Here is a 26,026-nt window from a genome sequence, read left to right on the forward strand (position 1 = left end):
AATATTTGATCATTTACCTCCACATAAACCACCTGAAGGAACTGATATAAATGATTATGATGTTTTTTCTGAAGCTTTGGACAGATTACAATTACATTTCACATTTGAACCAAATGTAGTTACAGAACGTTTTAACTTTTATTCACAGCACCAATTTTCCACAGAACCTGTTGAAGGATATGTGGCTGCTCTTCGCATTTTGGCTTCAACTTGTGATTTTGGTGCCATTACTGATCAATATATTCGGGATCAAGTTATTATGCACTGTTATAACAAAAAAATTCAAGAACAACTTCTGAGAAACAAAAATCCATCACTCAAAGAAGTAATAGAAGTTGTTAAAGGTATTGAAAGGCCAATACGATTGTGTAAGACATTAAATGATGACAAAGATAATTATCTTGAAGTATGTGCCATATGCAATGTCAACAAAAATAAGTACAGCAAAGGGTACAACAAAAATAACCTAAACAAATTAAAATGTATGCAATGTTGTAGGAAGTTGGCTCTGTATGTGCTATTTCAAAGTAAGGAATAGCATGCACAGAGTCCAAGGGTTCCCCTTAGAGGTAAAATAGTGGTAAAAATAGATAATACTAATGCTCTATTTTGTGGTAGTGTGGTCGAGCAGTAGGCTTATCCAAGGAGTAGTGTTAAGCATTTGTTGTACATACACATAGACAATAAATGAGGTACACACACTCAGAGACAAATCCAGCCAATAGGTTTTTGTATAGAAAAATATCTTTTCTTAGTTTATTTTAAGAACCACAGGTTCAAATTCTACATGTAATATCTCATTCGAAAGGTATTGCAGGTAAGTACTTTAGGAACTTTAAATCATAAAAATTGCATGTATACTTTACAAGTTATTCACAAATAGCTGTTTTAAAAGTGGACACTTAGTGCAATTTTCACAGTTCCTAGGGGAGGTAAGTTTTTGTTAGTTTTACCAGGTAAGTAAGACACTTACAGGGTTCAGTTCTTGGTCCAAGGTAGCCCACCGTTGGGGGTTCAGAGCAACCCCAAAGTCACCACACCAGCAGCTCAGGGCCGGTCAGGTGCAGAGTTCAAAGTGGTGCCCAAAACACATAGGCTAGAATGGAGAGAAGGGGGTGCCCCGGTTCCGGTCTGCTTGCAGGTAAGTACCCGCGTCTTCGGAGGGCAGACCAGGGGGGTTTTGTAGGGCACCGGGGGGGACACAGGCCCACACAGAAATTTCACCCTCAGCGGCGCGGGGGCGGCCGGGTGCAGTGTAGAAACAAGCGTCGGGTTTGTAATGGAAGTCAATGGGAGATCTAGGGATCTCTTCAGCGCTGCAGGCAGGCAAGGGGGGGGTTCCTCGGGGAAACCTCCACTTGATCAAGGGAGAGGGACTCCTGGGGGTCACTCCTCCAGTGAAAGTCCGGTCCTTCAGGTCCTGGGGGCTGCGGGTGCAGGGTCTCTCCCAGGTGTCGGGACTTAGGATTCAAAGAGTCGCGGTCAGGGGAAGCCTCGGGATTTCCCTCTGCAGGCGGCGCTGTGGGGGCTCAGGGGGGACAGGTTTTTGTACTCACAGTCTTAGAGTAGTCCTGGGGTCCCTCCTGAGGTGTTGGATCGCCACCAGCCGAGTCGGGGTCGCCGGGTGCAGTGCTGCAAGTCTCACGCTTCTTGCGGGGAGCTTGCAGGGTTCTTTAAAGCTGCTGGAAACAAAGTTGCAGCTTTTCTTGGAGCAGGTCCGCTGTCCTCGGGAGTTTCTTGTCTTTTTGAAGCAGGGGCAGTCCTCAGAGGATGTCGAGGTCGCTGGTCCCTTTGGAAGGCGTCGCTGGAGCAGGATCTTTGGAAGGCAGGAGACAGGCCGGTGAGTTTCTGGAGCCAAGGCAGTTGTCGTCTTCTGGTCTTCCGCTGCAGGGGTTTTCAGCTAGGCAGTCCTTCTTCTTGTAGTTGCAGGAATCTAATTTTCTAGGGTTCAAGGTAGCCCTTAAATACTAAATTTAAGGGCGTGTTTAGGTCTGGGGGGTTAGTAGCCAATGGCTACTAGCCCGGAGGGTGGGTACACCCTCTTTGTGCCTCCTCCCAAGGGGAGGGGGTCACAATCCTAACCCTATTGGGGGAATCCTCCATCTGCAAGATGGAGGATTTCTAAAAGTTAGAGTCACTTCAGCTCAGGACACCTTAGGGGCTGTCCTGACTGGCCAGTGACTCCTCCTTGTTTTTCTCATTATTTTCTCCGGCCTTGCCGCCAAAAGTGGGGCCTGGCCGGAGGGGGCGGGCAACTCCACTAGCTGGAGTGTCCTGCTGGGTTGGCACAAAGGAGGTGAGCCTTTGAGGCTCACCGCCAGGTGTGACAATTCCTGCCTGGGGGAGGTGTTAGCATCTCCACCCAGTGCAGGCTTTGTTACTGGCCTCAGAGTGACAAAGGCACTCTCCCCATGGGGCCAGCAACATGTCTCGGTTTGTGGCAGGCTGCTAAAACTAGTCAGCCTACACAGATAGTCGGTTAAGTTTCAGGGGGCACCTCTAAGGTGCCATCTGTGGTGTATTTTACAATAAAATGTACACTGGCATCAGTGTGCATTTATTGTGCTGAGAAGTTTGATACCAAACTTCCCAGTTTTCAGTGTAGCCATTATGGTGCTGTGGAGTTCGTGTTTGACAGACTCCCAGACCATATACTCTTATGGCTACCCTGTACTTACAATGTCTAAGGTTTTGTTTAGACACTGTAGGGGTACCATGCTCATGCACTGGTACCCTCACCTATGGTATAGTGCACCCTGCCTTAGGGCTGTAAGGCCTGCTAGAGGGGTGTCTTACCTATACTGCATAGGCAGTGAGAGGCTGGCATGGCACCCTGAGGGGAGTGCCATGTCGACTTACTCGTTTTGTCCTCACTAGCACACACAAGCTGGCAAGCAGTGTGTCTGTGCTGAGTGAGAGGTCTCCAGGGTGGCATAAGACATGCGGCAGCCCTTAGAGACCTTCCTTGGCATCAGGGCCCTTGGTACTAGAAGTACCAGTTACAAGGGACTTATCTGGATGCCAGGGTCTGCCAATTGTGGATACAAAAGTACATTTTAGGTGAAGGAACACTGGTGCTGGGGCCTGGTTAGCAGGGTCCCAGCACTCTTCTCAGTCAAGTCAGCCTCAGTATCAGGCAAAAAGTGGGGGGTAACTGCAACAGGGAGCCATTTCTTTACAAATGTGGATCAAATTTGCATACCTACAAATCAACCTGTCCTGCGCTTTATTTAAAGAGTTTTTCAAATGTAGTAAAACTGGACATTTTTCGACAGTTTGCAGATCTCAAAGGAATGTTAATTCGATTGTTGGAAAACAATTGGAGACTGAACATGGTATCCAAGATGTTGAAAGTGTAGTCTTGATGATTACAGAAGATAAGCCTAAGCAACATAATATTTTTGACACTGACATTGACAACCAGATATATCTTCCTCCAAAGGGCGAAGTTATCATTGATGGATTCTAAACTATAATGCTAGTGGATTCTGGATCACCTTTTTCTATCATATCTGAGGCATTTTTCAACAAAAACTGGTCTGGATGGAAATTGGAGAGAAATGGCATTAAAGCTTATGGTTACAGTCAGACAATAATTTATATTTTAGGTTATTTTGTAGCTTCTATTTCTTGTCATGATCACAATTTTTACGTAAAATGTATGTAGTTGACAAAAGGACAGCATATTTTGGGATGGAGACATCAAGGTAATCTTGGAATGGTTTTGGATCCATCTGCTGATGTTCCGGTGTATTGCATGACCATACAGCAAGGTATTGAAGTGATTATTTCAGAGTACAAGAATGTCTTTAGAAAATAATTGGGTACTGTTAAAGGATTCACACATAACATTAAATTGAAAGTGAGAACATTACCAGTCAGACACAAGTTGAGAGATGTTCCACTTAGTGTTAGGAAAGAACTTAGTATTTTGCTTGCTCTATTACTTAAGGAAGGTATCATTGAACCAGTAGACTCCTCTGAATGGGTTTCTCCCATAGTTTTAGTTAAAAAAAAGAGTGGGTCTTTGAGATTTATGTGCAGATTTGAGATCATTAAATAAACAAATTATTATTGATTGCCATCCACTACCAAAGATCCAAGAACGTTTTGCACTTTTGGGTGGAGCAAAATTTTTTTACATCTCTTGATCTCAAATCAGCATATCATCAGATTACTCTTGATGAGGAATGCAGACATTTAACTACATTTATAACTCCAGAAGGGGCTTTCAGATATGCCCGCGTGCCGTTTGGGTTGGCATCAGCTGCATCCGTATTCCAAAAGCTTATGCATAGGCTACTTGGAAACATGGATGGAGTTATGGCTTTTCAAGACCACATTCTAATTTTTGCCGATACCATTGATTCTCATAATATGAGATTGTCAAAAGTACTGTCAGTTTTACAAGAAAAAGGGATGACACTACAAATGGAAAAATGAAAAATTTTAACACAGGAGGTAGAGTATTTAGGACACACCATATCTTCGGAGGGTATAGCTCCTAAAGCTTGTTTGTTACAAGCTATAAAAGAGATGGGCATACCCTCTGATAAAGATCAATTAAGATCTTACCTGGGTTTGTGTGAATTTTACTCTAGGTTTGTGTTTCATTTTTCCCAAATAGCATTACCTTTAAGAAATTTACTTAAGAAAGGAGTAAAATGTACATGGTTGAGTGAACATCAGGAGGCGTATGATAAACTTAAAAAAAGCATTATTGAGGCCGCACCATTGTCTCAGTTCAATCAAAATTTATGTTGTGCTGTTTACGTTGATGCCAGCTCTGAAGGGTTAGGGGCAATACTTACTCAGAAAAATCAAGTCATAGAAAATACTGTGGCTTTCGCTTCAAGACCTCTTTCAGTTTCTAAATCTAAATATTCAACTATTGAGAGAGAAGCTTTAGCATGCATATGGGCACTGGAACATTTTAAAACGTATTTGTGGGGCAGAGAATTTACCATTAAAACAGAACACAAACCATTATTAGCGTTGCTAAACAGTAACGGTACTGGTAGAGCATCTTCTCGTCTAGTCAGGATTTTGTCAAAAATATATGAGTATAATTTCAAAGCAGTACATATTCAAGGAATTCTCAATTGTGTGGCTGACTGTCTATCCAGATTACCTGACAATTCTGTTAAATTGTTTCCTAAGACATTAGAAGAATGTGTGGTTGCTACTTTAGAAGATACTTTACCCCTATGTAAGGATGAGTTTTCCAAGGATGCCTGATGTAAGAGTTGTAGTGAGGATGAAGAATTACAAAAAATCAAAAATTTTGTAACAAAGAATGGCCTCGTGAAAGGGTATTGTCACCATCTGTGCAGATATGTTGGAAGGTCAGAAATTCAATTTCAGTATCAGGGAATTTAATATTTAAAGATGATTGTGTGATTCCCCCTAAGGCGCTTTGCCCCAATATTATTAAGTTAGCTCACGTAGGACACTTAGGGGAAACCTTAACTAAAAATAAAATAAGAGAAATGTTTTGGTGGCATTATATGGATAGGCAAATTTCAGGATTTGTCAAACAATGTGTCATTTGCTCTAAGTCTCTTGTCACCAGTAAATGTGTACCTGTTAAATCTGAGTTTCCAACAAGACCATGGAACAAAGAAGCATTGAATATTTTGGGACTGTATGATAATCTAGCTAGGTGCAAGATGTATATCATTGTACTTATTGATTACTTTTCTAAATGGGCAGAGGTCAAATAGATTGCTCAACCCACCACTGACAGTTTTATAAGATTTTTAAAAGAATGTTTTTTTAAGGAGGGGTTACCATCTAGCATTGTCACCGACAATGGTAAACAGTTCACATCCTTTAAGTTTCAGGAATTCATGAAAGTCAATAATATTTTGCATTTAAAAACTTTGCTTTATGCTCCAAATATGAATGGCCTTGTGGAAAGATTTAATAGGGTTATTGTGGAGGCTGTACAATCGGCCATAATCAATGGGTTTAATGTCAAAGAATTTGTTGAAGAAAAGATCTGGGCATATAATTCGTCCCCCAATTTGACAACTGGGTTTTCACCATTTTCCATGCTCAAAGGGCGTGTTCCACGCACCACTTTATCCCCTGCTTGGTTGAGAAAAGAATTGCCCCTTATTGACCTTAGAAAAATGTATTCTGAGGCTAAAACAAAAGTTGACAAGAAAAATAAGGGAGAATTAGACAAAAATAATATTGATAATACTAAGGTGAAAATTGGAAATTTTGTCAGGATCAAACTTCCTTATCGAGTGAGAAAAGGTGAGTCAAAGTTTTCAAAAGCATTCAAGGTTGTATGTGTGGGGAAAAACCTCAGTCAAGTTGAATAATGGTTCATGGTGGAGTCTAAGCAGAGTTGCTAAAGTCACAAATAGTGTGCAACATCTTTGTTTCTTTTTTTTCTCGATAGGTACAGTGTCTGGGGGTCCGCGCGACTGTGTCCGGCGTCTGTGGCGTCGGACTATTGGGAACGACTCAGTCAACGACACTATGATAGCCCCAGTTGGAGCTATTGTGTTTCTAAGCGCTTTAGTGGGATTTAATCTTTAAAAATTCATAACTTTGCTTGCATGCATTGGATTTTCGTAATTTTTACCTTATTCTATGGGGCTAAATATCTTTTTTCTATATCTGTGTAGTGCATTTTTATGGTGGTTTCACTGTGTTACTGTATGAGTTATTGCACAAATACTTTACACATTGCCTTCTAAGGTAAGCCAGCCTGCTCGGTGCTAAGCTACCAGAGGTTGAGCACAGGATATTTTGGGTTGTGTTGTGACTTATCCTAACTAGGGCTGTGATCCCTACTTGGACATGGGTGTTTATATCTGCCAACTAGAGACCCAATTTCTAACAGGGAGGAACAGTTCTAGGCTCTGAGTACCAGGCAGGTGATTTTAGAACCAATCCTTTGATAGGTGGCAGCCAGAGTAGAGATCTGAAAGCTGGGGTAATGTGCCTCGAGGTTTTCAAGCCACATGAATCTGGTGACAAAGTAATTTGTTCTATGTACGTTTCCTAAGGTTTTAGCTAGAAGCCCTACACAGTCTCCACTGCAGTAGCTGATGGTTTAAAAATGCCACAGCTGACTGAATTAGAGGGGATGGGAGGAAAGCCCTGGAAGAGGCCAGACTATGATCAAACGTTCAGGTTTATCAAGGCAGATGGGCAAGGTCTTGGTTCTTACACTATTCATGCAAAGCCGGCTGTCTCTCATTCATTCTTAGGTCGAGAATAGCAGTGCGCAAGCACTGCTTTTCTGACACGTTGTTATGTAGCTGGGCTTTTAACCACGCCCACCTCACGCCCACCACTATCACTCGTTCGTGGGTTTGCCTTTCAAAAATCCTTTATTTTCGTTAGTAACTACTTTACCTTTGTCTCTCCTTGGGGAGGTTTAGTTACCGCCTTGGCCATCGCCCCGGTACATGGCTAATTGCATTTTTGCCAATAGGCTTGACTGCAAGCAAACTTATTTTTCCTTTTGTCTGCTGCTTCACGCTGATGCCATGACCCTTTGAATTGGCTCGCTTATGTGAAACTCTATTACTTTTCCTTTTCAATTTATGTGGCATGAAGAGTCCGGTTAGGATTTGACAACGCTAATTGCTCGAACTCTAGCAAATGCGAGACCCATTGCATTGCAAATGCATGTTTATGTGTTGGAGACATTTATGCCTCTCAGTGCTTTTAAGTTTCCTAGTTCCATAAGCTTATTTTATTCAGGGTTTTTTCTGTATATTCTGGAATTTGGTGCACTGTTGATACTAATGAAAAGTTGAAACTACAAAACCGAGAATGCAAAAACGTAATCTGATTTGTGGGAGTCAATCAGCATGGACATAGGTAACCACAGTGTTCTCTTTTGTGCTGTCTTCTACAATCCACACGTGTCCATGAGTGTCATCGACATACTTACAACAGCAGAAGTTGTGGCTGTTGAGGATTTCTGCTTGGAGGGCCAAGCAGGCATTGAATGGGCCCTCCAGAAGGGGCGATTCTCAGGGGTTTTGAAAGGAAGGGGTTGAGGTGTACCTCATGAGTGCGTTTTGAGAGGAGTATCTGCTGCAAATGATGCCTGCAGGTCGCTGCATAATTTGTAGGGCTCCCTCCTAAATTTTTACTCAGGGCCCTGATTTTAAACATATATGTAATACACAGCTCCAAGAAGGTACTGTACCAGTATGTTACCATTTCAAGAGTATCAAGAGAATTCAGGTGCTCTAGGAGCATGAGAGAAAGCTGAAAAGGAGGTGAGAAAGAATAAGAGAAATCAAGAAAGACCCAGAGGGATAAATACAGACACGTACAGCAATAAGGGAGAGAGAGATCAAGAACTGGAATGAGGCAGCTGGGAAAGATGGTGAGATGTTTCAAGGTGTGCCCAATCCTTTCCCTGTCCTTAAATTGGATATGCAGCTAAGCTATGTACTGCTCATGGTTTCAATAATTTCAAAATGTCCGCAGCAGCACAAATGTATCACAAATATAAAGGAAAAACATATGTTTGAAGATGGCAAACATGCTTTTTTGACTGTAACTCTTGTTAAGGTCATCTTAACAGACCCGAAGTAAACAAAACAGCAATGGGTGGTATGCTTGAATTAATTTCAGCCACTGGTAATTACTTGGTCCGCATCGGAGTCCATCATTATTTTGCTCACCATGTCACCTGAGATTATACCCCGCTATATCCAAATCAACTTTGGTCCTGCTCCAATAGGAACAGTCTAGCTCAAGGTGCCAAGCCAGGTTCTATGAGAACCTTAACACGAGCAACCACAACCAATTTTGCCCTTGTTGGGGCTCATCAGTCAGGTGGAGATTTGTATCCTGCAGTGAACAGCACTAGCCATAACCTGCACAACTGGAAGCACTGGAAACAAAACTACTATTTCCTTTGCATGGCTACAAGCTGAGACTATTCATATTGCTGTATGCAGCAGTACCTACATTGCTGAAGCATAAATAGAGATGCAGCATTTTATGTCTCTTTAGCAGGGTAAGAACAGCCCAACTCTCCTTCTGGAAATCATTGCACCTTAACAATTTGTGTCAATGTACAGATAAAACTAGGCAAGTGGCCACACCTGCTTGTAAAAGGGAAACAAGCAGGACATTACAAGGTATTTTCTTATTTCTAGAAAAGTATCTGGTAACAGAAACCGTGCAGAGAAGAGAAGGTAAAACGAGGAAAAAGAAAATCACAAACTGTCAGCTCAAAACAGAAAATCCCAACAAAAACTATGGAACTGCATACAAATCCACAAAGTCTGTAAAACCACAACTAACAGAAAAATACAATCTCTAAGCCAGGAGAGCTGTGAACCCCCTGCTTTAGTAGCTCCAGCTGGGGTGGAGTTTGTGAGCCAATGGGTGGATGGATGGGTAAGGGAAAGGGTGAATGGAGAGACAGCTGGATGAACATGTGAAAGGGTGGATGGATGGTTGAGCGAAAGGGCGGATGGATAGTTGAGTGAAAGGGTGAATGAGAGATGGCTACATGAATGAGAGAAAGGATGGATGGATGAGTTAAAGGACTGATAGCTGAGTAAAAGGGTGGATAGGGAGGCTGAGTTAAAGGGTGAATAGAAGAGTAGATGTATGGGTGGGTACATGGATGGGTGGATTGTTGAGTGAAAGGATGGATGAGTTCAAGGATGTGAATGGATGGGTTGATGAATGGAGGGGTGAAAGTGGATAGATGGGTGGGTGGATGGGTAGATGATGGAGTGAAAGGCTGGATGGATAAGTGAAAGGGTGGATGGATAAGTGAAAGGTTGGATGGATGGATGAGTGAAAGGGGGGATGGTTGTGTGAGCAAAATGATAGATGGCTGAAAGGATGGATGGAGTGAAGGATGAGTAAAAGGATGTATGGAGGGCAGGTTTTAAGCCCCTTCTGTCTGCAACTCTGCAGACAAAGGCTCATAATCCATGTGAAAGGGTGGGTGGGTAAGTGAGAGGGTGGATGGATGGGTGTGTGAGTGAAAGGGTGGATGGATAGATGGATGAATGGGTGTAAGGATGGATAAGTGAAAAAATGGGGGATGAGAGAAAGGGATGGTGGATGCACTGATTGGCGAGTGAAAGTGAATTAATTAATGGATGGATGGGCAAAACGGTGGATGAATGGGTGAGTGAAAGGATGGATGCATGGATGAATGGCTGAGTGAAAGGATGGATGGGTTAGTGAAAGGGAGGATGGCTGGATGGAGTGAAAGGGTGGCTGGACAGATGAGTGAAAGGGAGGATGAGGGATGATGACGGTAAGGGAGGATCGATGACAAATAGATGGAGGGACGGATGGATGCCTGAAAGGGTAATTGGAGGGATGGATGACTGAAAGGCTGGGTGATGTACAGGTTTGATGGATAGGTTTGGATACGGATGGATGGATGGGCACACAGAAATGTGAAAACCTCGATAACATAATGCAAGGGTTAAATGGTGGATGTCCATGGGTGAAAGGAAGAATAAAAGCAAGAATAGATAAATGCTTGGATAAAGAGACAGGAGCTCTTTTGGGGAGAGTCACAATGATGCGCTTCACTTGTTTAGAACCATAAGAGGTTTGGTTCAAAGTGAGGGGTATTTTAATCTTCTGCCTACTCCCTTGTTCCAAGCATTTTACATATACAATGACACGTCCCAAACTGAGGCAAATAACCAGGAAGAAAGAAAAGTGATTATAGGAATGCTTACAATCAGGCCAAAACTGGCCTTGAGCTGCTTGTGTTCCAGTTCAGAAAGGACCTGGCATGGGAGTTCGAGCTGGACTGTTCGGAATGGAGCAACACCAAAACTGTTTTGCATATGGCTAGGTCTCATCTGAGGTGGCACGGTGAGCAAAAGAACGATGGGCTGGATTATTACCCCAATAAACTGCCAGTGGTTAGGATTACTGCAAGCATTCCTCCCATCACTTTTTATGTGTTTGATGTTATACCGTAAGGGTCCCTTGCTCACTGTATTACTGAAACCATCCTCTAGTGGCTGAAAAATCCAAATCAGGCTGAACCTGGTCTTGGGTTGCTTCCGTTCCGGTTCAGAGATGATCCGGCTTGGTAGTTCTGGCCTGGCTGTTCAGACTGGAGCAGGACCACAACTGATTTTCATATGGCTGGGTCTAATATGAGTGTGGCATTGTGGGCAAAAAAACGATGGGTTGGAATGCTAACCAGAGTGATTGCCAGTGGTTAGATCTATTGCAAGTGTTCCTTCTCTTAACTTTTGTGTGTTTGGAGTATGTCTGCTATTCAACAAAATTCCCTTTATTTATGCACAGAAGAATTTTCACTGCTTATTATGATATAGCTTTGCAATTGTCTGTTTCCCAGCATCATCTAGGACAACAGCAGTTCTGTGTAAATTCGAAGTGTGCTTCAAATACACAGTAGCCCTTAGCAACATAAGTGCATGCAGTGGTATTGTCTCCGCAGGCTAGTTGAAATAAGTACTTGTAGTGCCCCATATATCCAGCAAAACCAAAAGACACCCTGTGGGCTCAGTGATTCATTTTCCCTTTGAAGATGCTCCAGACTTATGAATTTCTATTCCTTGACAAGATCCCCAAGACATGTCATATTTAATGCTGTCGTTGCTGTTTAACCTTCGTCCCTGGTGTCATGGGGAGCCAAAGATTGTTCACCAGGAGGTCATGGGCTGCATACACTGCCTCCACTTAATCCTTTTCTAGGTGTATATGGAACATTTCACTGGATGCATTTCACCTCCTGGGTTTGCTGACTGGCTTCAGCACTATGGTCCTTGGTGGGCAAAGGAAACAAGTGGAGAAAAGCCCTCAGACTCTTAGCAAGGCTCCAGCTCACTCTTTGCGGTTTGCCAGCCTATGCCAATTTTAGCATAAGCAATATTAAGGAGTTGAAGAAAGGATGTATTGATATACCAAGGGAATATTGGTAAAGAGATACAGAAACCTACAGTGGACTAACATTTAATGATCGCAGGATATAGCCTTGCAGAGAGGGAGAGCCTAATTAGTGCATCACATATTCATTTAGCTTATCGAGCTCTATCCCATAATTGTCCTTAATCACAACTTGGGTCACCCAATGTACCATGATGTCCAGAAGTACTGATCACTCAGTCCATTGCAAAAGAAATTCCACTTCGTGACATGTGTGTCTTTGTTCAGCGGAAAAATGATTGACTAATTCCAAATCAACTCAGGCATAATGGGACAGAAGAAAATAAGTTACTTACCTGTAACTATAGTTCTCCAGTACTGGAATCTTTCATAGATTCACATGCTTGAATCATTTCCCGTCGTCGAGTTGGGATTCCCTGGTACCTTAGAAAAGATAATGTCTCCGTAGACATAATAAAGGCTTACTGCATTACTGTTAAGTAATCTATCCAAGTCATTATGTAAAAAGGGACTAAACTTTAGAGTCCACCAATCAGATGATCCCACCCTCTAGAACCCTCCTGAGAGAAGCTCCAGTCCCTCAGGTTTTCTAAGCACTAGTGCGTATCATAAAGAAATTGAGAGAAGTAAGGTGAGCTTCTCCGGGGAGGTGGGTGGGTTGCATAAGAATCTATGTAAGATTCCAATACTGGAGAACTATAGTTACAGGTAAGTGACTTATTTTCGTACTCCAGTATTGGAACTTTCATAGATTCACATGCTTGAATCAGACTATAAAGCAGTATTTACAGCACATTGCACTGACAATATATTATTAGAATTGTTGAAAGATACAAATGTTATCTGATAAAGCTCATAAGTATTCTAGCATGTAAAGATGCTGTTACTTATAAGCACAAATATTTATGTTCGTAAACAATTATAACTACATACTCAAAACATGGAGGAAAAAACAAGTACCAAAATATGCAATGTGCAGTACCAGAAAACAAGGATGGTCGGGAGGTAGAGATACCTCACTGTTACTGGAAAAGATGCTGCAGGACCGCCTGTCCTACAGCCACATCACCTTGAGGCATTGCATCCAGACAGTAATGTCTTGTAAACATGTGTGTTCTCTTCCAGGTAGCTGCTCTGCAAATGTCTTGTAGGGGTACACATGCAAACAATGCCATCAATGTTGAGGAATGGGCCCGTACTGAAGTTTGCAAAGGTCTTCCAGCTGCCTCGTGACAAAACTTTATAACAGCTACTATCCATCTTCCTATGCCTTGTTCGAAAGGGGTTGGCCCTTTCGCGAGGCGCTGTAAGTGACAAATAACTGTTTTGACTTGCAAAAAATTTTGGTTTTCTTCAAATAAAACTTAATACATCTTTTGATGTCCAGTGAGTTCTTTGTGCTGGAAATGACGGATTTAGAAAGAAAGTCTTTAAGATCAAAGGTTTGTTAATGTGGAAGTCCGCTGGTACTTTGGGAACAAACTTCGGATTTGTGCAAGGGATTACTCTGTCGTCTTTAAATTGAAGGAAAAGCTCTTGAATGGTAAGAGCCTGGATTTCGCTGATGCGTCTAGCAGAAGTAAGAACCAGTAGCAGAGCAACTTTCCACTGTAAGTGTTTCTATTCCGCTTTGTGAATGGGTTCAAATGGATGCCTCATGAGCTGAGATAGAACCATGTTGAGTTGTCAGGAGGGTGGGGGAGGTCTTACTGGTGGAAAAAAATCTAAACAGTCCTTTCAGAAATTGTTTAATTAACCTGGAGGACCATGGACAGAGATGTCGGGAACATCGGAAACAAGATATGGCCGCCAGGTGCACTCTAATGGATGCATGAGCTAATCCTGAAGATGACAGATGGAGGAGTTAGGGCAATATATTTTCTGATGGTGAGAATAGTGGATTTATCTGTTCTTTCTGACACCATGAACAAAACCTTCTCCGCTTCAGAGTGTATGTTTTGTTTGTGCTATCCGCCCTGGCCTTTGAGAGTATTCTCCTACATTCTGGGTGAATATTTAAGTGGGCACACTCATTGTCTTCAGGAGCCAAGCTGATAATTTCAGTGATTTGGGGTCCGGGTGCAGGACTGGACCCTCGTTCATCGTTAGCAGATTCGGTGAGATCTTCAGCGGAATGCGGTCTCTCTCCGAGAACAGGAGTAGTTCCGAGAACCAGTGTTGGCAAGGCCAATACAGGGCTCTCAAGATTAGTCTGCAATGTTCTCTCTTGATTTTTGTGAGCACTCTTAAAATCAGGGGAAACAGTGGAAAAGCGTAGGAAAATATTCCGTACCATGCCATCTAAATGGCATTCCCCCACGACCCCGGATGATGATCCCAGCTTGCACAGAAGTGGCATTTGGTGTTCTGCGGGGTCACGAAAAGATCTAGGTTGGGTTTGTCCCATTTCTTGATGACCTGGACGAGAGCTTCTTGATTCAATTCCCATTCCTGACAGGACGATGTTAGTCTGCTGAGGGCGTCTGCTGTCTCGTTTTGTCTGCCTGGTAGGTGTTCTGCTCTTAAACTTACCCCATTTTGAGTAGCCCAATCCCAAATACTTTGAGATTCTCGAGATAGATGAAGAGATTTTGTTCCTCCCTGCTTGTTCAGGTAATGCATTATTGTTGTATTGCCAGTTCTTATGAGAATAGCAGACTGTTTTATTCTGGGGAAGAAAGCCTGCAGAGCCAGAAAAACTGCTCTTAGCTCTAAGAAACTGATGTAACATCTTTGAAGAGTGCTCTTCCACCTTCCGCAGACCTGTAGGTCGTGTAGATATGCCCCCCATCCTTCCAGAGAGACGTCCATGGTAATGACCAGCGCGGGTCGATGGAGCAGAAAAGAAAGACCTATCGCAATGTTTGATTGTTTTGACCACCAGTGGAGCGCTTCGATCATGGGTGGAGTCACTGTGACATTGTCGTTGAATGACCCCTCCTGTTGTACCCATTGAAGATCCAACTCTTCTTGTAGGGGGCGCATTCTTAGGTGGCAAAATGGAATTAGCTGAATTCAAGATTACATCATCCCCAACAGAGATTTGTAACTGCATACTGAAATTAACTTTTTTCTTTGAACTCTGGTTGTTAAGGACATGAGCTGGGTTTGTCTTTCCAATGTAGGGAAGGCCTTGTCCCTGACTGTGTCTATTGTCGCTCCTAGGAAAGTAGTTACTCTTGCTGGAAAGATCTTTGATTTGTTCCAATTTAGAGTGAGACCCAGTTTGTTGAATAATTCCATTCAAGCCCTTGTTGTGAGCCGCTTGATTTGATTGTGCTTTTATGAGCCAATAGTCTAAATATGGAAAAATCTGTTGTTTTTGCTTTCTCACCCAAGCTACTACCGGAGCCAGATACTTTGTGAATATTGTGGGGGCAGATTTCAGGCCAAACGGAAGACCTCTGAACTGGAAATGGCTGCTGGCTACTATAAAGTGAAGGAATTTTCTGTGGGTCAGCAAGATTGGGATATGAAAGTATGCGTCCTGTAGATCCAGGGTTGCCATAAAGTCTCCGTGGTTGATACGGAGGAGAATGTCCTGCAATGTGACCACGCAAAATGTTTGACGCTTGAGATATTTGCTAAGGTCTCAGAGGTCAAGGATGGGACGCCATTCTTTCCAGTTCTTGCTTATTAGAAAGAAACTGGAGTAGAATTCTCTTCCCTTCAGAAGTGACCCTTTCTATTGCTCCCTTCTTTAGCATGGTCTTGACCTCCAACAGGAGCTGTTTTAAATGTTTTTGAATGAAGGTATGTGGAGGGTTTGATGGTGGGATTTGGGTGAATTCTATGGTGTGGCCAAATTGAACTATTTTTAATACCCACCGGTCCGATGTAATTTCTTGAAATTTTTTAAGGAAGTGGGATATTCTTCCCCCTATTTTCAGAATTGGTGGTGAGGAGGTAGCCGACTAGTCTCTTTCCCCTGACGTGCTCTACCCCTAGGAGGAGGTCTTGCATAGGACACTTGGGGTGGTTGCCTTTGTGAATACTGTGTCCAAAACTGCTGAGTTGCACAGGAGGGGTAACAAAGGTTTTGAAAACTCCCTCTATAAGATGGTACTCTTCGCACTCTGGAGCCACAAAAAGGCACCTTTTTAAACTGTAGGGTACCCCGTGATCTCGCCGTATCCGTGTCAGTTTTAATCAGTTGTAGGGCTTCATCTACGTGTTTACCAAAGAGAGCCTCCCCATCAAACAGAAGGTCCAATATCTTATTCTGCACCTCTGGTCGAAAAGTAGTAGACCTATGCCAGCCTTGTCACAGAACACTGCTCCACCTGCTGGTTGTCTAAAAGCAATGGCAGCAATATCTATTGCGCAGTCAATGATCTCCGCTGAGGTGCGCTCTCCTTCCAACAAGATCTTTTTGGCTTCAACCTTTGAATCTTCATGAAGCTGGTCCAGATATGGAACGATATCCACCCATAACTGCCTGTCATATCTGCCCAAAACAGCTAAGGAGGTTGCTACTCTCACAATAAGCCACGACAAGGATGAAAACCTCTTTCAAATATTGTCTAGCCTTCTTCCTTTCTTGTCTGGAGGTGCTGTAATTGGCGTTGATGGATTTTTTAACGCCTCTGTGCTGCCTGAGTTATTACTGAGTCTCGGATACCCAATTAGACATGCTGGAGCGCCTTCTGGGGCTTTATACTTTTTGTCTTATCTTGGTAAGACAGTAGTTACAGTGGCCGGGCTCTTCACCACTTTTAAACTTTCCTCCCAGATGTAACTCACTATGGGCATGGATCACACACTCTTTTGAAAGGGCTCCTTAAAATGATAGAGGAAGCAGTCCATTTGTTTGAATGGCATGTGTAGCGCAAATCTTTTCGCTGCCCTTTGAAGCATATTATGGAAACCCCCAATGTCTCCTGGGAGTGAATCCACAGGAGTAGGCGATGGAGATGATGGGGTTGGTATTAAATAGTTATCCCATTCCAAATGTATGTCCTGGAGCTCTTCTTCTTCCCTCTCCTCCTCTGAGGAGTCTGTATCCTGTAGAAAAGCACTCTGCGGGGTAGTTCTTGCTGATCTGGGTGAAGACGTAGGTCTCGGTACTGGGGTGAAAGGATGAGGTAGGGACGGTGGAGGTTCCATTGGAATTTTTTCTAACTGTGTTGTTGACGGAAATCTCTTTTTGTAGCCCAACAACATTAGTTGGAGATCAGTTATAAGACAACTTGGATACACACCATATCCTCTGGCACACCTCGTTGGTATCTCAGAGGAGAATAATATTGTTTGTCATACTCTTGGTCATATTCGTCTTCTTCCTCTTGATACTTGACGTGGAGCTGAGAAGGACTATGAGCTGCCCCAAATGGCCTATCGTCATCCGAATCTTCCTACAACAGATGGGCTGGGAGTAAGGGTGTGATCTTACTTGGAGTCGTAGGGTGTGGCGGTAACTCTACCTTTCTACTTCAAGCCTGAATTTTTCTTCTCATGATGATGGTGTCGTCGAGGAAGTCGTCTCTGTATGCGAGGGTTCGACCCTGGCCATCGTCACTGAAATGGTCATCAACGATGGTGTTGTCGGCGCCGTCGTCACAGACAGTTTTATCATCCGCGTTGAGTCTGGTTATGGATACCATCGACGAGCAGGAAGCAATAGTAGAAAGGCTGGAAACAGGTGATGTTGTTGGCGTTGATGCAGCCGCAGTATATGTCCTCGTCAACGACGACGACTTGGTTGATGGTGCAATTGTTGTCGACGGTCTGTCATCTGAAGGAGCTGAAAAGTTTTTTTTTATTGTAACTATTACCTTCAGTGGAGGTGTGGATGGCTCTGAAGAAGGTTTAGAAACCTCTTTTGAAGTTGAAGGCCGGAGTTTTTTCTCTGATCTTGATGAGGAAGACTTCCTTTCATGAGGTGATGTTGATAGGCTGCGGCCTTTACCAGACCCTTGTGATGTCTTTTTAAAAGTTTTAGAGGGCTGCTCTGAACCCTTTTCAGAATGAGGAGATCTCTGTCTTTTCAGAGACTTTTTGGAGGACGAGGAAGATTCCTCACTGTCTGAGACAGGAGTTTTCCTTGTTTTAAGCTTTTGCAGCCATTAAAGCAGTCTTCCCTCTCTATCCTTCAGAGTTTTGGAAGAAAAGGTATGACATACCTTACATTCTTTAGCAGAATGATAAGGATAGAGGCAATATATACATTCTCTATGTGGATCCTCAGAAAGCAGTCTTTTCTTCCCACATGTACTGCAGGCTCTGAAGAGACCTTTTATCTCCTTGTCAGACATTATTAAGATATTTTCAGTCCAGAAGTGTTGCGAGTGTGAAAAAACCCTCTAAGGACAAATAAGAATCTGAGCTGTAGTGGTAAAACCTATTCTAAACAGGAAAAAAGTGAGCAGAGCTCAGTGGAGACTCCCTAGCACATGCAGTAGAAAATCTGAGGTACTGAAGCTTCTCTCAGGAGGGTTCTAGAGGGTGGGATCATCTGATTGGTGGACTCTAGAGTTCAGTCCTTTTTTACATAATGACTTGAATAAATTACTAAAGAGTAATGCAGTAAGCCTTTAATACCATGTCTATGGAGACATGGGGGGTGATTCTCACCCTGGCGGGAGTTCCCCCCCTCCAGAATACCGCACCACGGTCATTAGACCGCTGCGGGTATTCTGGGTTTTACACTGGGCTGGCGGGCGACAGCCAAAAGGCCGCCCGCCAGCCCAGTGTAAAACAACCTTCCCACGAGGACGCCGGCTCCGAATGGAGCCGGCGGAGTGGGAAGATGCGACCGGTGCAGTGGCACCCGTCGCGAATTTCACTGTCTGCAATGCAGACAGTGAAATTCATTGTGGGGCCCTCACGACACCCCATACCGCCATCCTGTTCCTGGCGGGCGAACTGCCAGGAACAGGATGGCGGTATGGGGTGTCTGAATCCCCATGGCGGCGCATGGAGGATTCAGAAGGGCAGTGGAAAACCGGCGGGAGACCGCCGGTTTTCCACTTCTGACCGCGGCAGAACCGCCAAGGTCAGAATGCCCCCGTCATTTTAGCCCTGGCGGTCGACGACCGCCAGGGTTAGAATGACCCCCATGATCTTTTCTAAGGTACCGGGGACTCCCATCTCGACGACAGGGAATGATTCAAGCATGTGAATCTATGAAAGTTCCAATACTGCAGTAAATTATTTTCCGGTTCATGCACATAGATCAATATATCATCTGCATACAAATAAATATTTATGTGTTTCCCTGTCAATCTTAGATCTCTCCACAAGTGGTGTTGTCGCAAAGCACATACTCAGCAGCCAGAGAAAAAAGCATTGGGATAGCGGGCTGCCCTGCCAAGTGCCACACACAATGTTAAACTGGCAACCTGCCACGAATAAAGCAACGATTTAAAATCACAGTAGTGAAGAATTTATGCAAATAATGCACTATAAAGTGACACTATAAAGTTTGCTTGGTCATGCAGTAGTAGATGCTGCATGAAGGAAAAGAGGTTTAGTGCTAATTTTGCCTAGTATTGTAGTATGTGTGAGAAGTGCTAGGGCCTGTAGGACATACCTGCTTTACCTGGTTTCAGTAAGGTGCAAAAGACAGCTTCTCAAAGATATGGAGGCAGGAGAGCGACGGGAGACTCCCCCTTGGTAGGCCTTCTCAAATACCACAAGTATATGACAAGCCAAGATATTAATATACTCATTATAGAAATCTACTCCATATAGAGCCAACGTTTTTCAGAACTTTGCATCAACCATTCGACAGAAACACACAGGTGTGCTGCATATCAATACTTCAATAACTTAGGGCAAGCTAATCCACCTTTCTTCCATGGAGTCAACAATATTTTCTTATTTAGTGTAGTGCAGTTACCTACCTAGACGAAGGAGATCAGCTATTGGATGGTCCTCAGCTGTGTCAACATTGTAAGGTTAGGAGCGCCAGAGAAAGGTATAACAGACAGGACAGTATGTTCATTTTAATTACGGTAATCTGCCTTAGCCATGAGAAGTATAGTTTACGTCATTTGGCGTGGTCTGCCCTATCTGTTTTCTTTTTTTAAAGACGGCCTGTTTGACTTCAACACTTCCGCTTTTGTTTGTGATGTTAATTCCTAAGTATTTGATTGGTTTAGTAGTCCACTTGTTTGGACAATGATATTTCAGCAGCAATATACTCTCAGGAGAGGGGTTGATATACAGGATCTCAGACTTATTTATTTTGAAGCCGGAGAGCCTTTGAGAGTCATCCAATATCTTCCTAAGTGCTTGTGAAGTGGATTCAAGCACAGTGACAAGGACATCATATGCAGACTTATTTCCTGCTCAGCACAGCCAAATATTCCCCTTACTGAAGCTGACCCGGTTATCTGGGATACCAGAGGCCCCATGTCCAGGGAAAACACAATGAAGGCTAGGGATAACCTTATCCTATGCCTTTCTCGAGGCTCATCTCAGCTGATTCCATTTACTCTGATCCTAGCTGCTGGAGATTAGTATCTGTATCCATCATTGATTGGAACTCCATCCTTTAATTTTGATTCTAATTCTGGTCCTGTAGAGGACAGTTATAGAATTCCCCCCTCATCCAAATGTTTTTCTGCATCAAGTGCAATGAGGAGGGCTGGGATCACTCTCTGTTTTGCCTTCTCCATCAAATGTGCTATCCTATGGATACAGTTCGACCCTTAGGCCCTGTACAAATCCCATCTAGTCTGTCTCAACTAATGAAGGTATGATTTTTCTAAGTCTATTCTTGGTGACAATCTTAGCGTCAGTGTTTATTAGAACTATGGGACAGTAGGATTTGCACTCTTCTGGGTCTTTCAACTGTTTGCCTAGGAGTGTGATCTCTGCCCCAAATATCTTGGGTGTGGCATCTGTCTTCTAATTAAAAAAGATAAACAGATCTACCACTGGGCTAAGCAGAAGAGCCGCTTATTATTTGTGGAAGACAAATGGGAGTCCAGCAGGTCATGGTGCTTTCTTAGGGATCATTAGTTTAACTTCAGTGAGGATCTCTTGAGCCTGAGTGGACGCATCTAGTTCCTCCCCCCACTGTGGGGTGAAAGTCTTGCTTAGTAGTTATCAAGATACTGTCATATCTTCCTTATCCTTTGCATCTCCTGTACAATGATTCTTGTAGAATAATAAGAGATCTCTCTTCAGTCTTTCGCCCATTTGGGTCACATGAGTGAGGACAGCTTCTGTATACAAGATCTAGTCTTTTGTGCATTGCAAGTACCTTTGTTCCCTGTCTGCCAGAGAGGCAATAGTGGCCTCTAAGCCTTTCCCTTTAAACTACAAACCCATCGGTGTTACATTCCAAGCTGCATCAATTCTGCTTTTGGTTAAATTCTAGCACTAACTCTGTAATCCCTCCAGTGCTGTAGGGTGGCCACTCCTAGACTGCAAAATAGTCAGACTTCACTGCCTATAAACAGGGGTGACATTTGTGCTTTTGCCTGTGCCACGATTCCTTCTAGGAGAGGACAGCTTGCCAGGTGGACCACATGTCTATAGGTCGACTGACTTTGCCTTGTGCTTTCTCCACAATCTACGAGCTGTATGGGAAGCTGAATTTAGGGGACTGCTTCACTAAGGTTTTGAAAACTTCCATGATACTAGCCATGAAGTTAAACTCCTCTATTTCCCTATTTCAGATTCATAAGTTTAGATTATCTCTATTGGATCTGTTCACCAGAACATCTAATTCTGCCATCAGCCATTTGCTTTGAGATTCCAGGTGGCAGACTGAGGTGATAGTCAACTGACCTATGTCTGCAGACACCCATAACTGCGTTTGGCCGATTCTAGTCTTTGGTCTAGTGCCTGCAGGTCCATTTTAATCTCTGAAATGCGCTTACTGATGTTCTCATTTTTTTGCTAGGCCTACAAGGCATGCGCTATGATCATCCATGGTTGGCACTCCAGTTTGTTTTGCAGCCATGCTGTCGTTGTCCACAAGGAGATGGCGGTATGTGTTGTCCTCATGTGTCTCTCTGTTGGACTAGGGGCTTAAGTCCAAATTGCTTGTTTTGTTCCTGAGGTTTAACTGCAATTTCCCTGCTCCCAGGTATCCCTGTCCCTGAAGGCTGGTGAGCCTAACCATCATGATATTTTCTGTTTGGGCGTTAGTCAGCAGTTGGTCAGACTGATAAGGCCACACCACTTGAGCTGCCCCCTTGTTTGCACCTGCCCTATGCACTGATTATGGTACAACTGTTACCTACCTCAAGCCCCCATCACTTGGGTGGCAACTCCCAGCTAGCCTGTAATTATTCTCCCTGGACTACTGTCAGTGGACCGGTTTATTTTGCCCATAAATTCAATAATGATTTGATCTGTCACTTATGTTCCACACAACCACGCACTGCGACGGGGTCAGCAACTGTTTAATGCCAGGACTCCCTTCCCCTCTCTATGCAGGTGTCCTGCAGATTTCTCAGGTGCATGCTATTTAGATCTTGAGCATTTTCTCCAACAGACCTCTCTTTTCACTGTGCTTATTTACTAACTGGTCTGTCCCCAGGCCCACAAGCCAAGACTGCTGCCTGAGCACCTCACACTGGTGTGTTCTATGAGGAAAAAAACACCCTCTGACCCCACCCTGGATGTGGCAGTTTGCAGTAATCCCCTATGTATGAGCCCCCACCACTTGCTTGGCTGTCAAGATTTTCACTGCTATCTTCATTTTGCACTTATTCAGTGTGGTTAAACAGACCCATCTGACCTTCTACTGGTTCCATACCCCACTTGAGACCTGTCTGCAAGAACTTTGGTACACATTACAAAGACTGGCATTCATCAGAATATAAACTCCCTCACCATTGGGTTTATTTAATTAACTTATTCCCCTTCTGTATGCTTTTTAAAATTCAACAGAGTTTGTAAATTGTAATTCTCTTTCGCCTGGCTTTCTCTTTTGTGCACCTTCTTTTCTCAGCAAAGTTTGTCTTTTCATTGAGAATGATATCCCTTTCCGTACAAGTGCTACAGAAAAACACTGAAAGAAAATATTTCCAATATGTTTGATATGCACAGTTTCCACTTCATTTATTTTTAGTGACAGTATGACTGTGTGCACACTTTCATGCCACAAATGTAAATAGGTGTGGCTTATATTTTGCTCGGAGTGGCTTCATAAGTGATAGCAATCTATTAACAGCTGTGTGCAGATTTTGAACAGCAAGAGTGTATGGGCAAATCCTTGCGGCAGAGCCCTTACTGTCTAGCTTGCCATGGTAAGCAATGCTGGATGATAAGGCCCATGTCATCACCCTTTTAAAGAGATGTCTGGATGGTGATTCACTCACACGCACAAGATTCAAAGGACAAATACTTCCAAACTCAAACTGCATGGGCACATAGACAAAACTTTGCTTTATATTTGGGAAACAGGTAGAACTGTTAGAAGAATAGGCAGTGAAGTCTAGCTGCAGGGCCGATTGCTATGTTGAAGGAGAGGAAACTCCATCACAATGACAGTGTTATCTCCTCACCAACACAGTGATCCATCTGCCAGGTTTATATGCGGACCGTAGCTTTGACTACGGTGGTGACTACTCCATCACCTCTGTAGCTAAATGTTCTCAGACAGCCTGACGAAGTAAGGGCCATCAGAGAAATGGCTATATGTCCGTTGATCCAATTAGAAGGGGTGGACATATAGCTATTTTTACTGTCCGTCACTGCCAGGCAAAGGTTGGTGGTAAGGGACAGTAAAAAAAAAAAAAAAATGCCCGACCCCCCTCTCGCCATGGGACTACCACAAATCCATTCAGGATTTTCTTTTTGAAATAATAAGGATATGAGTTTGTTGCAAGGCTCTGTCATGTTGGCGAGCCCTGCATCAAACTGAAAAGAATTGACAGGAACCACTGTGATGGTGGTTCATGCCAGTGCTTTATAAATGACTGCAAACTCAACAGTTGTTTATAAATTATACAGACAACATCTCTATCAGGGCAATGGGTAATTTACTCTGCCACCCTGGCGAAGAAATGGGCCTTCCACCTTTAATTAAATCGGTCCCTAGGTTAATTCCTGAATCTGCAAGTAACAAAATAGCTCATTTATTCACACACCTGTTATGGCATAAAATATTTTTTCATTGACCTCTGGTTTCACCTCATCGAGTGGAACTCGAAGCATTTCAGGAGTAACCCAATGCAGAGAGCTAGAAAAGAGAAAGAACAGTGTATTAAAAAGGAAGGCTTGGGTCAGTATACATAAAAAATAAACTGAATGGTTGATAAGCTAAAAACTCTTCTTGTGTTGTGCAGTGACATACAGGCTATGAAATGTACTAGAATGTGAAGACAGCATCAAAACTAAGCTGGTGAGATTGGATGCAGGTTTCATGGTGGTGTTGCAGGGATAATTCTACCAGTTTTTTGTTCTTCCATTGACCAAACCCCTACCCCCTCCAATTAAAAACAAAAACAAAAAAAAACATATATACTTAGGCTTTCAGTCAGACCTCTTCATCCACTGGGCTCTTGGCGTGTTATTTCCCCTGTGCACAAAATGTCACTCAGTCTCTAAAATAAGTCCTTATCAGTGCCAGGTACTAGTGGGCCAATGTCACATTTATGACTTTTTGAGGCTTTAATTGTTGCCCAGATACTGTAAAAGGGCTTTCACCGCTGCATGCACTGCTCTGGATCCCGTGAAGGCATTGCTGCAGCACCCTAAATTGAATGGTCTTTAAAACTATTCAATTTGCACCTGCGGTGATGGTTGAATGCTTTTTGTTATACTGTAATAAAAATAATTGAAAGAAAACACGCAATGGTAAAGTCACTAGCTCACAACCGAAATCAGAGATAATGGATTTGCCAATGCTTATTAGTAAGGATGTGCTGATTAGCAGAAGTTAATATTTTTGACTATGTCATGGTGTTCATACTTTTCAAGATTTGCTCAGTTTAACATTTCTTAGTGGTGTTACGAAACCCTTTAGTTTTAGAGCTGTGCTTACTTGGTTTTATGTTCATCTCTGTTTAGGTTGTGGGTAGTGTCATGGGGCCCATCTCTTTTAAATGTAGGCTAATGAGCGTGGGCTCGGTTTTTATGGTAGTGTCATATCCTATTCAAAGGTTTTAAGATTTGTGATGGTGTCATTGGATACATTTATTTTAGATGTGTGACAATATTAGTTTTAGGTTTTACTGTAATGCCATGTGACAGTCTTTTAAACGTGTTGATGAGATTAGTTTTAGGTTTTTGTTATGGAACCATACGCCCATCTCTTAATATATGACAATAAGTTTAATTTCAGAGCTTTAATAGTATCCTGGGGCCCATTTCTTTTACAAGTGTGTTGATAAACTCAGGTGGCTGAAGCCACACACTATGGCCCTCATTACATTTCGGACCGCCAGGGCAGTGGTGGTGGTCAGTGAAGACTGACAAATTACAAGTTGGCGGGTTTGGCCGGAGCCAAACCGCTGTTACTTCTCACGTCCTGCCGCTTTTTGGCAGTCAACCGGCTGGAGATGACCACCTCCAACAAGGTGGATGCCGTAATACCGCTAGCAGTATTACGATGCGGGAGACCGCCGGGCATTATTATGGCGGTCGCACCGCTAGAAAAAGCTGGCGGTCTTGCACCCTGGCGAGAGGAATAAGTATTCCTGTCACCAGAATACACTCGCACACACTTCCACACACCCCCACTCACCCACGCAAACACGACATACACACCCATTCACACTGACATACATATACAAACACCACTGATATGCACGCATTCACTTTCCCCTCCCCGTCCAGCACAACCCCACATTCACGCCCCGTCCAGCGCATACCCACATTCACGCCCCCCGCACCGCATAGACCCATTCACTCCCCTTCCGCACCACACACACGCACTCACCCCATCCATCCGCATTCACCAACATACAAGCACCCAGCTCCCCTAGCATTCACAACACTCACACACGAACCCACCCCATTGTCGGATGATCACTTACCTCGTCCGTCGAGGAGGATGTCTGGGAGGGGACGAGTCCCGGTGCTTCCACGGCCAGCAGCGCCCAACCATTAGGACACCGCCACGCAGTATTACGGGTCATAATACCGCATGCGATGTCCTTCTGGCGTGGTGGTGCCGGCAGAGGAACCGCCTCTTCCCCGCCGACCGCCAGCACAACTGCTGCCGGAT

The 26,026-nt window shown here is 43.6% G+C and overlaps 1 protein-coding gene across 1 annotated transcript in view; it reads right to left on the minus strand.

Annotated features, from left to right (window-relative positions):
• Nucleotides 1-26,026, minus strand: part of LOC138266187 (rab5 GDP/GTP exchange factor-like) — a 108,595-nt gene that overhangs the window by 26,653 nt on the left and 55,916 nt on the right. The window contains exon 7 of the mRNA XM_069214666.1: nucleotides 23,946-24,037. Within this exon, the coding sequence (XP_069070767.1) occupies nucleotides 23,946-24,037 (92 nt within the window). The remainder of the gene's footprint in view (nucleotides 1-23,945; nucleotides 24,038-26,026) is intronic.

Source organism: Pleurodeles waltl, chromosome 11 (assembly GCF_031143425.1).
Source record: "Pleurodeles waltl isolate 20211129_DDA chromosome 11, aPleWal1.hap1.20221129, whole genome shotgun sequence".
Classification (NCBI taxonomy): Eukaryota; Metazoa; Chordata; class Amphibia; order Caudata; family Salamandridae; genus Pleurodeles; species Pleurodeles waltl.